Source organism: Miniopterus natalensis, chromosome 2 (genome assembly GCF_054644295.1).
Source record: "Miniopterus natalensis isolate mMinNat1 chromosome 2, mMinNat1.hap1, whole genome shotgun sequence".
NCBI lineage: Eukaryota > Metazoa > Chordata > Mammalia > Chiroptera > Miniopteridae > Miniopterus > Miniopterus natalensis.
In genome coordinates this window covers 162247395-162264918 of record NC_142082.1, presented here as the reverse complement: position 1 = coordinate 162264918, position 17524 = coordinate 162247395, and the positions used below count along the sequence as shown (strand labels likewise).

At 36.7% G+C, this 17524-nt stretch overlaps 1 protein-coding gene across 4 annotated transcripts in view; it reads right to left on the bottom strand.

The window, feature by feature from the left end:
* Nucleotides 1-17524, bottom strand: part of EPS8 (EGFR pathway substrate 8, signaling adaptor) — a 148756-nt gene that overhangs the window by 30843 nt on the left and 100389 nt on the right. For all 4 annotated transcript variants that reach the window (XM_087814775.1, XM_087814777.1, XM_087814776.1 and 1 more), the window contains 8 exons: nt 16475-16557; nt 15796-15932; nt 12436-12509; nt 11030-11156; nt 9073-9161; nt 8625-8699; nt 3188-3336; nt 445-628 (listed from right to left, as the gene is read on the bottom strand). In XM_087814775.1, coding sequence (XP_087670901.1) covers nt 445-628; nt 3188-3336; nt 8625-8699; nt 9073-9161; nt 11030-11156; nt 12436-12509; nt 15796-15932; nt 16475-16557 — 918 coding nt within the window. The remainder of the gene's footprint in view (nt 1-444; nt 629-3187; nt 3337-8624; nt 8700-9072; nt 9162-11029; nt 11157-12435; nt 12510-15795; nt 15933-16474; nt 16558-17524) is intronic.

Sequence of the window (17524 nt, the reverse complement as noted above, 5' to 3'; positions counted from 1 at the left end):
TTTCAGGAAAGAGCTGCTTGGGACAGGCTTAGAAAACCTGGATTCTGGGAAATGTCTTGAGGGTCTGACGATGGAAGAGGAAAATTGAAAAAATAAACCAAGTGGAACAGGGCAATTTCCTGACAAGGAGAGAAACTACACATTTCAGGAAGACAGGATCCTGGCAGGATGGATTGAGGGCCCCTGGCAGGCTGGAAGAAATGATAGGGGCTCATGTTGGGCTTCACAGGGAAACAGCAATTGTCACAACAGTGACAAAGAGGTGAGAGAGTAAGAGAGAGAGAGAGAGAGAGAGAGAGAGAGAGAGGTAATTAAGGGCAGCAGGACATTTAATCAGTGCTTCTAGAACAATCTTCAAATAAAATGAGAACTCACAATCAGAATGACAAGAAAATGCACAGATCATGGCATTTTCTGCGGAAGGTGTGTTAAAGAATGCTTTACCTCTGTGGAGTATCTTTTTGATTCATGCCTGTGTTGATGATCTGCCACATTTGCCACAGTGCCAGCCAGCTGATAGAGGTCCTGTTCCATGGGAACTCCCATGAAGTTCAGCATCGGAGGCTCCCAACCACTGCGGAACCGTGGGACATATGGTGGGATAAACTGTTCTTTTGGCCACTCTGTTCTGTAGGACATTAAGATGTACAAAAAATAAAATTAAGAAGTGTATTCATGCTCAAGATTACCTTTAGTAAGGCTAGCCATAAAACACAAAAACAAATACATAAAATGACAAAAACAATGCATGCCTTCTCTGCTCTCCCTCCACCAAAAAAGGGAGAGGAAATATGTTCTTACTCGTACTTAACACATATAAAAATGAAAGGAAGATTGAATTCTGTCTCATTACTGTTTTCACCATCCTGCCTCAATTCCCCACTCATTTGACTTTTAAACATGGATATAGGTTTTTGAAAATTTGGGAAGGGAATGTAAAGCTAGAAATATGCTAAGTATTTAGAACATAAACTTCTCTAGTATCTAAAGTAGTTTCAGATTATCATCTTTCCCTTCCCCTCCCATCATTATGAACCTCCTGATATTAGATATATTTTTCAAAAGAGAAACAGCAGAGAATGTTCTTAAGGTTTATGATTTTTTAAGTTATGAAGTTCCCTAAAATAAAACAATGCTGATTTTGTAAATTAAATGTATCACCTACATTTTAATCAGCAAAATCAAGTTAGGACTAATCTGTAATCATCATCATTATCCATTCATTATTTAATGACTCTGAGTAACAGTTATTCCTACAGGCTCCTAATCACTCATGAACCATAAAAATAACCAGGACAGAAATTATACCTTCATTTCTGCTAAAATATGTTGTTTTATCTTTCACACATGATTTCATTCTTCAGATTATATTTTATGATGAAATTAGCCATTGTATTCACATTATTTGTTATGTATCTTCATGAGTTTTTAAGTCAGTATATTTATTTGATAATACTCTTAAAAGTTGAAATATCTTACCTAGGCTTATCATAAAATCACAATCTATGTAAACCTAGTAGATTTAAGAAATCTATTTAATCAGTTTCTACATGGTATGATATATAAGTGGTATGATACAGTGTGTTATATTAATATATAAGTAATATGAACAAACTTAATATTTTCAATATAAAAACAACTGCAGTGTTTTTAAAGAGTTTTCTGGATGGTAAACCATGTTCTAACACAAGCAGTTGCTGAAGTCCAAAATGTAGTGGGAATGGTTTATGTGTTTCAATAGAAGAAAAGAAGGAGAGGAAAAAGGTGAACTGGCCTCACTTTCAGGCTAGCCCTTTCAAAGGTGGCCACAGTGAATGATTCTCACCTGAAGTACTGAGAGAAATAAAAAGATTTGGAAAAGTGGGGAAAGCAAAAATTATCTATTCACATATAATGGAAAGAGAAACACTTTTATAACTTGCTTTGCTCAGCAAACTTGAACACTGCAATTGTTAATGATCCATTTTCCACGATCACTTTACTGACAAGATATAATTCTTAAAATTACTCCCTCCTTCTTTCCATTCCCACTACCACAATTCTAGTCCCAGATCTGACTTTGGGTGGTAAACACACAATGCAAAATACAGGTGATGTATTATAGAATTGTACACTTGAACCCTATAAAACTTTATTAATCAATATCACCCCAATGAATTTAATTTAAAAAATGAACCTCTACTATAGCATTATCATCCCAAGGGGCGTCTTTGCCTCTAGTTACTTCTGTCCTTGCCCTTACTAGACTCAACTACCGGAATGATCTTTCTAAAACACATATGGTGTTTATGTCACACTTTGCTTCACCAAGTTATCGGCTCTCCATAGCCCACAGAGCCTTGCCCTAACTCTACACAGAGAGCCTTCACAGCCCGGCCCTGCTCCTTTCTGTATGCCTCACTTAGCACGCCTCTCCATTCTCCACAATCCCCACTACCCAAAGTTTAATTCCAGTTAAACCCATATTCATACTCCAATCTTCTGACTTACTTTATGACTTCCCTCAAGCTTCTCTCTCTACTGGGAAGGCCCCTTCCCTGCTATGTATTTGTGGAAATCCTACTCCTCCTTCTGACAGGCAGCTTAGCAAAACAGTTATGAACACTGACTACAGGGCCAGATTGCCTAGGTTCAAACCCAAGCTCTGCCACTTGTGAGTTGTGTGGCTTTGGGCAAATTAGTTAACCTCTCGATGCCTCAATTTCCTCAACTGTAAAACAGGAATAATAAAGTACCTGTGTAAAGTGAATGATTAATTAGTAAACACTATATGTATGCACATGTATACATACATACATATATGTGTATGTATATGTAGAAACACACATATGTGTGTACATATACATATACATATACACACTTAATATTTTCATCTGCTGGTTTCAAATGCCAGCTTTTCTTTGAAAGCTAACTACCCTCCTCTCTAAGTCGTCTTCCTGACTGGTCCACCTTGTCAGCCAATAGCAGTTTGTTTATGAGTCACCTTGGCATTTATCATGCCTTACACTCCATACACTTCTATCTTCTCCACTAGACTTTTAGCCTTTTATGGGTTTAGGCTTTTTCATCTGTAACACCTAGTCCTTCATACACAGAAGGTTACATAAATTGTCCTGTAAATCCATGCAATAAGCAAAGAACAATACTTAAAGTGTTACAGGTATTAAATGCTAAATTCATTGGTTACCTGGCTTTCATCCATGTCTCTCCCAATGACATCCATAGCTGCCTTTCATCATTATTGACAGTATAATTTAAGAAATCAATTGTGTCCTTAGTCAAGAGGGGGCTAAGTACTGAGCTGGCCAGTTCAGGACCTCCTGTTGCCTGCACCACCTAAAACGACAATAAATTATTTTTTTAGCAAGAAGATGTTGAATATTTGTATATTTGCAAAAGCCATGCCAAAAACAAGCACTGGTTTTATATACTCAGATTAACTTTGGATGTTGTGCAATGCACTACTGAATAAAGAACAGCTTGCCAAATCATTTGTCCAGCCCAAAAGTGCCTAATAATCTAAAATAAAAGGTTAATTGTTTAACAGCTTCCACAGGCTCTATTGGCTGCATATGACTGCACTTTACTTGGAAAATACTAATGTCTACCCAGAGAATTCTAAGTCAGATGGCTTAACCAATCTGCTTGTTGTTTTTGTTTTTAAATAGATGTATCTCTACTGGGAATCTATTATGCCAAACTTGAAAAATATGGTTACAGAAATGAAGACTATAGGGAGACACACATTCAAGTTAACAGTCTGTGGTTGGACCTACAGAGAGATACAAAAATAAAAGGCTCTAAAGAGAAAGGCGAAAGAAAGAGAACAGGTACTCTGAATCTGTGTATTTTTCCCCAGAATTTAATTCCAGGAAATTGTCCTGATTTGAAATGGATAATTTAATGACTAGCAGAAACAAACAGGTGTAACTCCCTGATAAACAAAGTGATAAGTGGATCTCCAAAAACTGCTCCAGATTTACTCCTCAGGGGCTATTTTCTGGCTAAAAAAATGACAGTTATCTCCTAGAGCAGAAGCCAGAGCCCTTTTATAAAAATCTCACCTTCCCAGAGATATGGCACAAGAAGAAAGGAATATTTTTCTGAATGGTACCAGACTAAGAGTCAATGTCTCTCCAGTCACCCAGGTGTCCTGAGCCTGCTGTGCTGTTGTAAACCTCTGTGTATTTGCACATGCTGCCTCCCAGCTTCCCAGCAGGGCCCCTCCATCATCAAGAACTCTACTCAGGTACCACCTCTTCTGGGAAGCCCTTCTTAACACCACGGTGCAACGCTGACACACCTCGGTGTCCCCAAAATCATTTATGCATATTAGTAACAAATTTCATTGTAACTTATGGCTTATTTTCCAGCTTCTCCTCCCTTGAGGACTTGGGCCAAGACTTACCTGACTTTGAATTACAGAAGACACAGTGATAGGGGAATGAATGAGAACAAGTGAAAGAAAAAACGAAAGGTAAGGGAGGTAGGCTCCTATTTGAGAACTAAATCTACCCTGAAGGCCTGGCACAGTCATTATTTACTTCCGAGCCCTGTAAGCATTTCCAGTCAATTGGAGGGATGACTATAAGGAAAAAGTAAAGAGTAATGTAAAGGAGTAGAGGGATATTAAAATCTTTGTTTTCACAGAGGGAAGAGAGAAAAAGAGGAAAGGAGGTAAATACAAGGCTATGGGCCAAATTTCCCTCAAGAACGTGAGCAGGCATGTGTGCTGTGGCTAAGCCTGTGAACAGATGCCGAGGGGAGAGGGAGGGACTCTCAAGGTTAAAGCCACTGAACTTTGTCTGGCTAGTAGTCAGCCCTGAATAAATGTTCCTCCCCATCTCCAAGTAAAGTATCTGGGGCTCTATAGGCAAGACATTAAATGGAGCAACAGAAGTATTATGACTAGGGAGGACCATTAATAAGGAGTCATTTTTGAGGAAAAATAAAATAAATCAATGTTTTCAGATACATAGCCTACTCAGAAAGACTGAATTTTGTATGTTATGGAAACCAGTCCCATTATTTTATATTTCTACTCTGTGCAATGACTATATATCTACTTAAGATCTGTGAAAGTGTGAAATGAATGAGGAGGCGGCAAAAGCCGCTTTATGAATGATACTTCCTGATACTCAGACTAAGACAATATCGAATGTGTTAAAGGATACAGAATATAAAGGTTGTTAATGAGCTAGTATCAGTTTCTTTGCATATGAATAGCCTTTATCTAATTTTTAAAAAAGCATATACAGCAAGAATTAGTCAACTATAAATAGATAAGCAGAATCCTGATGCCCTCCCTAGGGCAGCAACATACAGAAGCATTCGTAGGTTAGTGATGTAGTCTTGGACTTTCATCTTCTAATCTTATTGCCTGGTTCTGGCTTCATGCTGATATTGTTACTTACTTTCCTATGTTTGTAAAGCAATATCCATTTCATATGCTACTTCAGGTCTTGTCTAGTTACCCTCGGTGAAAGAAGAATGAGATTTGTTCCTTTTTATTACTTGGGTTCTCTTTCCCCCCCATTCTTTCTGATAAGTAAAAGCTCTGAGAAATGCTGAATTCGCTCCATTTTTGATAAAGATTAAAGAACCCAATGACCACAGTCTTCATATGCTCTAAATCAAAAATAGTGAAATTTACCTGCTTCATATAGTTATTACTCCTTAAAAGAAAATCACAGAAATAGTACACAGAGCACCACTAACAGTTATCATTATTGCTACTGTCAATCTATAAAGTAACCGCTTGCTCTTTGGACAGGGTGAGTCTCAATCACTCCATACATTCCTGCCTTAGCCCCCAAAATAGGAAACTCTGTCCTCCTGGAAGTTTTTAAAAGAAAGAGGTTCTGCCTTCTTTCCACTTCCCTTTCACTAGTCCTCTCACAAAGAGGGGGGTGAACTATATCAAATTTGTGGAATTATAGAAAAGGGTGATTTGTAGCCCAGTCTCTTTTGGATCTGTCTGCGTGTAAGGCCAACAACTGTTTCATTTGTTTTCTGTTATCATGCTTTTCCCAAACTCCAGCAGTTTCCTTTGTGCACCCTTAAACATTATTCTAGCTCATTCTGCTAGCTCTCCTGCAGGACAAGGTGGTTATACAAAATGTCAGCTTGGAAAAAATAGGTAACTATACTACTTGTAAACATAAGAAATATTTGCAAATATAAGAAATTTAAAAAGTAAATTACTGTGCCCACTTCATTGAATGTATAGGAAAGTGTATATACCTGGATATTAAAAATCTAGAAAATGAAAATGTGTCCCTTGGATCCTGGCCTATGACACAAGTGGTATAACCTTTCATTGGAAAACATTACAGCTCCTTTACAAAGGGAATTCTTCCCAACATGCCATTTTGTTAGCTTCAAAATTATACCTTATGCAAAATATACATGTATGAGAAGGAAGCTTGCTGGGGGAAGTGTGTATGTGCACACCACCACACCACGAAGACAGTGTGCAAGCCAAAGGCTGCTAACTGTCCCCGCGTGTCCATTCTCCTCTTCTTCCTTCTAGAAAGAGAAGCCTCTGCATTTTAGATGAACACACAGCCACTCAGATGGAAACTACATTCCCTTAGCATTAGGTGAGGCCCTGTGAGGAAGGTCAGGCCAACTCCATAATGGCAGAAATGATCTGTCCAGGTTCAGGGTCGCTCTTCAAAGACAAAGCTATTTTTCTTTGCCTTTGTTCAGCTGTTAGAAGGACATGGAGGTAAATGAGCTTCCACCCTAGATATCTAACATGATTGTTCAATTCTTCCTCTTGGAAACATTTTCTTCTTTTGGCTTCTAGCATACCACAATATCCTTGTGTTTCTTCTCCTGACTTACTACTTCTCCTCAATCTTCTTTGCTGGTCCTTCCCACTCTCCTAACCCTGGAACTACCTTGAGCTCCATTGGTCTTTGTTCTTCTTATTTACAACCACTCCCTTGGTGACATCATCCAATTGCATGGCTTTAAATGCCTTCTATACGTAGGTGATCCTCAAATTTCTATCTCTAGGCCCAATTTTTCCACTGAACTCCAAATGCAAATATTCAACTACCAATTCAAGTTTTTCCATCCAGATGTAACTCAATTTTTACACGACTAAAACTGAATTCCTTATCTTTTCCCCAAACCCCATCTTACCCAGTCTTCACCTTCAGTTAATAATCAGTCCATCCTTCCAGTCTTAGGCCAAGAACCCTGGCGACATCCTCAGGCTCTTGTACAGCATACCCAATCAACCAGCAGATTTTGGTGCTTCTATGGTTTAGAACCATAATCTGACTTCTCATCACCTGCAATGTCACCTGGTCCAAACACCACGATCTCCCATCTAAGATTATTTTAATAGCCACCTCGATCCCATCTTTCCCTAAATTTCTAAACAATAGAGTCAGAGCAATTCTTTTTTTGCTGAAAACCCTCCAAAAGTGTCAAAGGTTTCACAGTCACCTATAAGGACCAAGAAGGTATGTCCAGCAGTTAACTTGCTGACTTTATTGCCTTCTGATTGAGATCTCCTCCCTTACTCTGTTCCAGTCACAAAACCTACTTATTCCAAGAACGTGATTTGCGTGTTATCACCTACGAGCATTTACGTTAGCTGTTCTCTGCCTGGAACTTTCTTCCTTCAGAAGTCCACATGACTCATTTCTGACTCTGTGGTCTCAAATGACACCTTTTCAGAGATTTGTTCCTTCAACCCTACTCAAAAATTGTAACACACACACACCTGAAACATTCCCTGTGCACCTTCCCTGCTGTATTTTTTCACATAGCATTTATTTTTAGAGAACTGTATTAGTTATGAACTTATTTAGGTTACAGTTTGTCCCTCCATACTAAAATATAAGTTCTGAGAGGGTAAGAATTTATGTCTGTTTTGTTCCTGGTGAGCTACTAATAATGCCAAGCACATAGCAGGCTGTCACTTAATATTGCTGAATAGATAAATAAATGAACAAATGATTGACTCAGAGACAGCTCAGGTGATGGAGGGACACTCAATGAAAAGAATATGGGTCTCTGCCTGGCTGGGTGTGGTTCAGCAGTTGAGCGTCGACCTAGGATCCAGGAGATCAGGGTTCAATTCCCAGTCAGGGCACATGCCCGGGTTGTGGGCTAGGGAGCCAATCAATGACTCTCTCATCATTGATGTTTCTATCTCTCTCTCTCCCTCTCCTTTCCTCTCTCTGAAATCAATAAAGATATATTAAAAAAAAAAGAATCTGGGTCTCTGAATGTCATGGAGCAAAGCTATCCATCCAGCACTGGACTCTTCAAGCCTAGCCTATCGTATGCGAGAAAGAGAAAAATTCCTGTATTACTCAAGCCATTTACATTATACTAGTATCTACTGAAACACTAGTATACAATAAATCTTTATTTCTTCTCATTTCCTTAACTCTGTCAGAGACATTGGTTTCCTCAGCTATAAAGTAAGGTGTTTGAAATATATGATTTCTAAGGTTCTTCTAAACTCTCAAATTTCACATTCTCAGTGTTTACACAGATGACCAGGTAATAAAGAAAAACTGCCCAGATAATCTAAACAGACACTTGGGGTTCAAAAACATACTAAGAACGATCACTTTCTTAAATTAATAAAATCTTACCATATTTAATGGAGTAAATAAAAAATGAACCAGATCCGCAGCACTGGGATTCTGAATATGAGACTTCAATTTGGCCTGTAACATTAAGAAAACAGAAAAACATATTCCTATGATGTAACTGAACAAAAGACAAAGAGTTGAAATGTCCAGCATAGACTCAGATGAAGAGTTCTTTACTACTAGACTTACTTTTAGTATATTAACTAGCATGGGTGAGTCAGCTTAGGAAGCTTTCACTTAAAAAAAAAAAAAAGGAGTCATTTCTTTTTTTATCAAGTCTCTTAGATATACGTTTTATTATCTGTTGCTCTAATTAAAGGCAAATAAAAACATACATACAAAATATTTGCTAGAACAATTTTATCTAAATTTAATCAGGGACATTGTGGTTAGACTTTGATCTCTTTCATTTGTTTCTTTTAATTATATATAAATAAATTTTACTTACCAGAAGGTTAAATCCATGTTTAAACTTTTGAAAACAGTCAATAAATTCATCAGGAGGTGGAGGTTTTGCCCGCAGAGTTAAAACACCCTCTAAAGAAATAAGTAGGATGAGGGAGAGATGAGAGCAAATTGTCAAAAAATATATATAAAATGAAAAAATGAATAAAAACACATTTATGTCTTTCAAGTTAGATGATCACACCAGGTATCATGCTACATAGTTACTTTACCACACCTCATAGTCTGACTATAACAAATTAAGATGATCCAACATTTGAAATGGATTGCTCTACCTTTAGGCACCACCGATTAATTCCTCATTTGATTCCATAAATTTATACTGTAGCCCGTCTAAATGCCAGTCACTGTGCTTATCACTGTGAAGACTATAAAAATGTGTTAAGTGACAAGCCCTGCTCTTAAGGGCCTTAGAATCCAATAGAAGAAATGAATGAGGTAAGTAACAAAGATTTACCAACTAAGTGCTATTAGAAAGACACTGCACCTGGTTTTAAGATAGAGAAATTAAAGGTGTTTCATGGGGAAAGCAGCTTTTAAGGTGGGATTTAAAAGTTTTGTTCCAGAGCAATTTGGTAAGGAAAACATCATACTTGGATAAAAATGGCATAAGCAAAAACATGGAAAAAGAAAATTGCATGTACATGAAATAATAAACATTAAAGTAAAGAAACATGAGAATGGAAAAGTAGATCGGGCTAGATTGTGGATGACCTTGACTGCCCGGGTGAGGAGTGGACTTAGGCAACAGAACACGGAATTAACATGCTTTTCGCCAATAGAATGAAGTGACTGCCTCGGAGCTTTAAGACAACTATGCTCACAGAAGAAGACTGGAGGTTTGAAAAGTGCTTAGAAAGCAGGGTGAAATATTAATGCTAGCTTGAAGCACATTCTGGTTATGAAAATGAAGAGGAGAAAAAAACTGTTTAAGAGAAACATTGAAAAAATAAAGTCAGTGTTGGCTACAAACTAGAGAATGAAATCCTACAAGACTGTGGTTTTGACTCTCAGTGACTGAGAGAACAGTATACCGTTCAAAGAATACAGGAGCACTAAGCGGTTTGAGACATCAGGAAGCAATAATACTTAATTTCAGAATATAAAGAGTGGGGCAAAAGCAGGTTCAGTTATTTGTATGGAAAATAATACAATAATTCATAAATAATAATACAAGAATAATCTCTAGGTTTCCCACACTGACAACTGCAAACCTACTCTTGCCCCACCCTGTATAGAGGTAAGGCATAGCCAGATATACACATCTGGAAGACAAGTCTACAGATCATATGTTTATGATGTAGACATGAGCTAGAGAAAGATCTGGAAGTCATGGGAAATGAAAGGGATATTTATTTGCTATTCTTTTGTATATTTCAGTCTATAGCATTTTGTTCCATAATTATAATTTTATTCATTTTGGTGCCATTTTAAATAGCTGAACTACAGCGTGCTCAGAAACTACTTGTATGTGGAGTAAATATACTGTTTGGAGTTTTGTGGTTTAAAAAAATTCAAATCCATTGACATTTGTATCTGTTTTAATGAGAAAAGTCAATCCTTTTTATTTAATAAAATAATGAGGTTCTATATTTACAATAAAATAAATCCAAGTATGAGAAGAATAGAGCTATAACTTTCCTTAACAGACATTAATTTTAAAGTCACTACAAACACATAGCGACTACTTGAATCTCAGAGTCCCTGTGACTTAGGTAAAATACCCCAGAGTCTTTCTTTACTGCAGCCAACCCGGAACCCAAATGAACTCTTCCCTGGGCTTATCTTCGTCTCTGCCTAAATCTCTGGGGCTTTCCCACAACTAGATAAAGGGACCTTAGTTCAGGGTCAATGGAGTTTTGCCAGCTGTTCACAAGGGCAGCAACGGCGGGCCCCTGAAATTGCGATGGTCTTTAGAAGACACAGAATATTCGACTTACCTCCTGGTCCTTTCCTCTTCCCTTTCTTGGTTTTCTTCCTTTTAGAAAGTTCAGCAAATGCCTCAGCTGCTTTCTGGAGTTTTGTGATGAAAAACTCAATGTCATCCAAAATATGGTTTAAGATTTGCTGAAATTAGAAATTATAGAATTAAACATAAAACAAAGTTATTTTGGCCTGGACTATACACAGTCAGTAAAGAAAAATTAGAAAGTTATAAAGAAAGGAAGAAAGAAAAAGAAACGCTTCCTATATGTAAATTTCAAGTTTATTGCTAATTCTAAGAATTGAACTAAATATATCTGTGGCCAAATCTGACATTTACAATTTTCTTTAGCTTAATTTTGCTCTATTTCAATACCATCAAGAAAGCATTCACAATAACTATTCATATCATTAATTACTTTCAATTACTCTAATTTTCTCATAGACTTCTCCCACATATAGTTAGGGGAAAATAATTCTAGAAAATATTTTGTTAGAAAAGCATTGAGCATTTTTGTTTTTCTAATAAATGTCTCTATAAAGCACCAACGATATTATTTCATGGAATTAAAGGTATATAAGATGTTCTGATAACCTAATAAAGGCATAGATAATCTACAATAATGGGTATTAAGAAGAATTCCTACATGGTAAAATAAAATTCATGATGAACTATGCTTTCAGCTATCATCAGATCAATTTTGATGATCTCATATACTATAAATCTTAGTTGACTTTCTCTAGTATGTGTTAAACTTAACATTCTTCTAATTAAAGACTAGAAACTGGGATTAAATGAACTTTTAAGTACAATAGTGTGAGGTAAAAATTAAATTCCAAACATCAAATTTCTCTAAGTGTGTGTTTCCATACTGAACATGAGTATAGTATAAAAAGTAATTATATTGACATCATATTCTATGATTATAACACAGGGCTTTGTCATTCTGCAAGTAAATTATTATGGAGAAATAAAAATAAACATAGCCTTATCCTATATAAGAAATTAAAGTTTACATATCTACCCTTTAAAAACTCCACTTAACTTTTATCTTTTAGGCATTATATTTTCAATAAATGTCAGTAAGACATATTAAAAATATTTCAATTATGAATTACAAACTATGAAAAAACAAAAATGCCTCAAATCTGATAATTCTGTTGAAATTCCTTTGTAAGCTAGTTAATATGTTAGTTCTTCTATCACTCATTAAAGATCTGCATACAGCCCACTAATTATAAATATCCCCATAAAGGCAAAAATAGTTAAGGAAAAAATAATTCAAAGGGTATAACTACCAGTAGAAAAATAAAATATAGTTTCTACAAAACATCTTTATTTAATCAACTTCATTTTCCTTGAAAATATTTTTTTCCTGTTTTGAAATAAAGCCTGTGATCTAAAGGTGAATACTGTCCTTACCACATCTCTGTCAATTCGGGCCGCCATCATCTCAGGTGTTTCTTCATGCCCATGATACTGCCTTAGTTTCTCAACTAGAGAAAGGAGAATCATAAGTCTTTCAATCTGTTGCTTAAGTAATACCAATATAGGTAATTAAACATTGTCTAGAAAATTGGCTAGGAAAGGGTGCCATTTGCAAAAGAAAACACCTCCACCAGATATAAACTCACAACGCCGCCCATCATCTATGACAGGCATCCCTGCCACCACTAACAGACGCACTTGGGCAGAGCTGAAGTACTTGCTTTCCACCTTTATGTTGATTTACCCTGTAATTTCCCCTTTAAGTCTCCCTCTTCCCTCTGTCAGCTGCCTATAAAACCAACCCTAACTCAGCACTCTACAATTCCTACTCAAGAAATATAAAATCACATTTAAGCACCTACTTCGTAAATAGTGGTCAATTAATTCTAATGCAACAAAGCTTCTAATTTTTATGTATTCCAACATCGTGACGACAATAAGCTTTGTAAAGTGTTTCTTAAAATTCTTCTTGTCATTAAACTTAAAACCCACAATGTTGAGCTCATTACTTTTAAGCCATATGCTTTATTTATTTATTTATTTTTTCCAAAACATATTTTTATTGATTTCAGAGAGAAGAAAGGAGAGGGAGAGAGACAGAGAGAGAGAAACATCAATGATGAAAGAGTCACTGATCTGCTGCCTCCTGCACGCCTCCGACTGGGGATTGAGCCCGCAACCCAGGCATGTGCCCTGACCAGGAATCGAACCCCGATCGCCTGGATCCTAGGTCGATGCTCAACCGCTGAGCCACACTCGGCTGGGCTAAGCCATATGCTTTAAAAGTATAAATATCTACAGAAAATTTTAAATTAAATAATAAATGTCTTGAGAGCATTCAAGATGTTAAGTTAGCTCATTTGGCAAAAGCATGATGCTAATCATGAGATCATTATAATGAACTCCTTCCTGGTATGAGTAGGTTAAAACTACCACTAAACACAGATACTTGTACAAATATTTCACAGTAGATGAAATGGAAAAAAATATATATGGATGAAGCAGGAAAAAGTATCATCACTAATGGAAATACAACTCTTGATATATCATTATGACTCATGATGCTCGATACAGAGAACTACCAAGAATATTGAAAATCCTGTATTGCTATGTCTATTTTAGGCCTAACTTTTACCATAAATGGACTACTCATCAAAAAAAGAAAAAAAAGGAGACAGAAAGAAGGAAAGAAAGAAATCCGAGTCTTATAAAACTTAATTAGTAGCTATAAGTAGTTTAAGATAATTAGAATTTATATGTATAAAATCTTGCTAGTTAACTGCTATTTTACCTCTGGGTAGCTACTATCTTGCTACAGTATATACTACAGAAAGCAGCAAGTGGAACTTGAAATATACCTATTAGGAACTCGGTGAGGTGAGGTGAGGGTGAGGGTGAGGGTGAGGGTGAGGGTGAGGTGAGGTGAGGTGAGGTGAGGTGAGGTGAGGTGGCTCAGGTAAGGGGGAGATGTGGTACTTTTCAGACTTTTTCAGGGTCTGTGGCATGACTAGCAACCCTACTGCCACTGTCACTGTTCTACAGAGGTTACTTCTGGAAGTCAGGGATAGAGCTACCTCAAGGATTCAAAGGAGTTGTTCTGCATGAATCAGCCAGAGCCTTCAGAGGGACCAGAAAGATACTCCTTTTGGGGATCTTTCCAACTAAAAACTGGCCAGATCCAAACAGAACCTCACATGATAAGTATATTGTTCTATTTGGCCTAGTAGTAAATCAGTTCTGAAAACCTTATCTTATAAAGATGAGGTTGCACTGAGCAATTTACACAAAACCTAATGAGAGCCCAAGAAGCCCTGGAGTTAAATTTTCTTTGTTGTAAATTAGGTTTTACAGATGTTTCCACAAGGTTGTTCCTCCACGGAAACAACAGCAACAACAAAAATACCATAAGTACACAAAAAGTAGAAAACACTATAAACTCCTAACTAGTTTTTTACACATAAAATTTTACAGACAAAATGGATTAATAGAAATTTATATAATTCCTAAAAAGAGAAACTGTTATAAAGTTAAAATAAGTAATAATTCTGTTACTTTATTTTTGAAAAATGGATGCTTCAAAGATTCTTTCATCTGTTTGGTAGCTGGGCTTATGTGTAAACCCCTGAAAATAACTTTAAGGATATGAGAAATCTAAATAAAGTGAAAAGCACTTCAGAAAATAAAATGATCTCCATTTGCTAAAAAAGCGACCAACCACAAATTATGCTTATTACACCGTAGCAGATACTGTTTATAGACATTATTTGCTTTCAGAAAACAGCAACCCATGAGTTATTATCCCCATAACATTATCCGTAAGTGAAGTTGGAGAACAAGCAGATAAATTGTCTAGGGTCACACAGGTAGATCCAGAGCCCAACTTGGGGCTTACCAGGTTCAAAGCACAGTCCACTGCCACTCACTTTGGCAATCAAGTTCTACTGTTTAACTATGCTGCTAGATATCCTCTATGAATAATGCGTCATTCAGCAGAAGATAAGTGATTTCAGGTCTCAATGAACTAGGAGGCAAGAGTGAGGCTCTAGTTATCAAACTCAAACTTGCCAGATCACAGTGTATTCACCCTTAAAATGAAGAGATTGGACCAAGCATATTTTAAGGCATTTTCCAGTCATAACAATTTCAGATTTGGAAAATTTTCTGACATAAAAAGTTACACTAAATTCTATGTTTATAATTACTCGTTACACTGAGTTCTATGCTTATGATTACTTGTTACATTCATTTCTATGCTTTTGATTGTTTGTTTGAACAAAAAGACTGTCAAATTCAAATGACGGTACATAAAAGGGCAAGTTTGACAAGGTTAGCCAGATGGAAGATGCCTTTTAAGCCTTTTCCACTGTCCTACCCCTGTGCTGACATCCTCTCCATGTGACCACAGCTAATTTCTCCAAAAGAAAACAGTGGTAAAATAATAATAACAGAAAGAATCGGAAGTATAATCTTAAATTCAAAAAACCTCATAGTCTCTTGTTTGGTATATATTCTATTACCATCCTTTTAATTGTTAGTCGAGTTAACTTCCCACCTTTCACTGCATTTAAAAAAAAGGTTCTAATCCTATCCCCATATTTATTAAAATGATTGGTCTGAACTCTCATACACAATAACCTTAAAGTTTTCAAGCTTAACTTTCTTTTATCTAAGATTTAAAATTTTTAAACTAACCTCAAGCTTCAGTAAAGAAATAAGCATCAAAATTTAAAAGCAAGAACTATGTCACAGTCCTAAGTAAATGTTCATTAAGTATCAATTCCTAGAAATACTCACAGTCCCCGTGGTCAGCTGCCCATGCAGACCAGGCTGCCACCCGGCTTCTCACATCCACCTGGGTAACAGTCCCAGGGGGCACAGGGGCAGGAGCTCGGGGTGGGGGCGGAATACCGGGGTCTGCTTTGGAAATCATCCTAAAAATGATGAAAACAAATGGAATTTTTACCTTCTCTCTTTCTATGACATCAATTCTCAATTTATGGTCTCAGTTCTCCGACCTCAAGAAGTACTATGTCAAGGAGCAGAACAGTAAGGATTTCCTAACTATTCCTTATTACGTATATTTGTAAACGTATAAAAAGATACAAAAAAATTTAAATTCAGCTGAAAACTAGGTTTAACCTTTTTCCAGGTCTCCTGTGATTTGGAAAGGCTGTGAACCAACTACAATCCTAACATCCATTTGTACTCCCTTAGGCCACCTTCCCCTGAAAGGCCACTCATCTTTCATGATTCTGGGACAGCAAAGGTGGCAGGAGCCACATCAGAGAAAGACCAGGAATATGGAGAGAAATGGCCAAGTGCATACTGACAAACCTGGAGGGCAAATGAGTTGCGATTATAGATTGTAATCTGTGAACTATACCTTCACTGAAAGTAATTTTTATAAATCTTTAGAGGAAAAAAAACTTACAAACAAATCAATTTTATCCTTAATTTCTTTTACTGATTTTACCTCAGGGCTTCAGGACGCCTCTTCTGTTTCCCTCCTTTGCTGTCGCTGATTGCACTTTCAATGTCTTCAGCAATTAGGTTTGCCTGCAATGAAAGACAAGTTATCTCAGAGGTTACAGATTTTCTTGTCTTGATATGCAGGTTAAAACAGAAAAAGCGGTATGTACCCTGTCTGAATTGGTGAGTATCTCGATGTAAAATAAAAGTGGTATGTTTCTTTAAATCTGCTTTCAAAGCATACTCTTCCTTTTTAAAAAATTTATTTTATTGTTGAAAGTATTACAGATGTCCCCCATTTTCTCCCACCCTTCCCCAGTTCTTTCCCTGTCTATTGTCTGTGTCCATGGGCTGTGCATATATGCTTATAAGTTCTTTGGTAAATCTTTGCCTGCCCTCTTTCCTGCCTTCCTCTGAGATCTGTACTTTTCCTTTTATTGATGATGAACTTTATGAAAAGATTTAAAAACTGAAAGAATTTTAAAATATTGTTTAATCTAGATTCCTTCCGTTTAAAAACAGCTATCTTGCATAAAGGCAAATAGAAAAAGGATTTGCATAGGCTAAACGTATAATCATATGCTGAAAATGTAACTAGGTAAATATCTCTTCCTGAGAAGAAACGAAGGCGTCAGAAGCACATGTATGTAGACAGAGTTCTTTCCCTTTCTGGTCCTCAGGATCCACTGGGCACCCATCCACTCACTGGAACAGATCACTCGGTCCCAGCAGAGCTGCTCTCAGTGTAGGACAAAGCCACTACAATCACGGACGACCCCAATACTAGGTTGTACCCTTTTAAATAACCACTTTATTTTTGTCATTTCAGGTAAAAATTAACATCCTCCAAACAATTAACTCTTCCAACAAGAATATTTGATTCCATTTTCTTGGGAATCTATGTGCGATCAGCAGCAAAGAGGTTTATTTTGTTTGACTGTGAAGTTTGTTTATAGTCAATGATTATTACTGTATATTAGATTCTTACTGGGATGTATTCATCTCCTATTTTTGTTCCTGCTTGTTCTCTGTAATTATGTATGTTTTTCTCAAA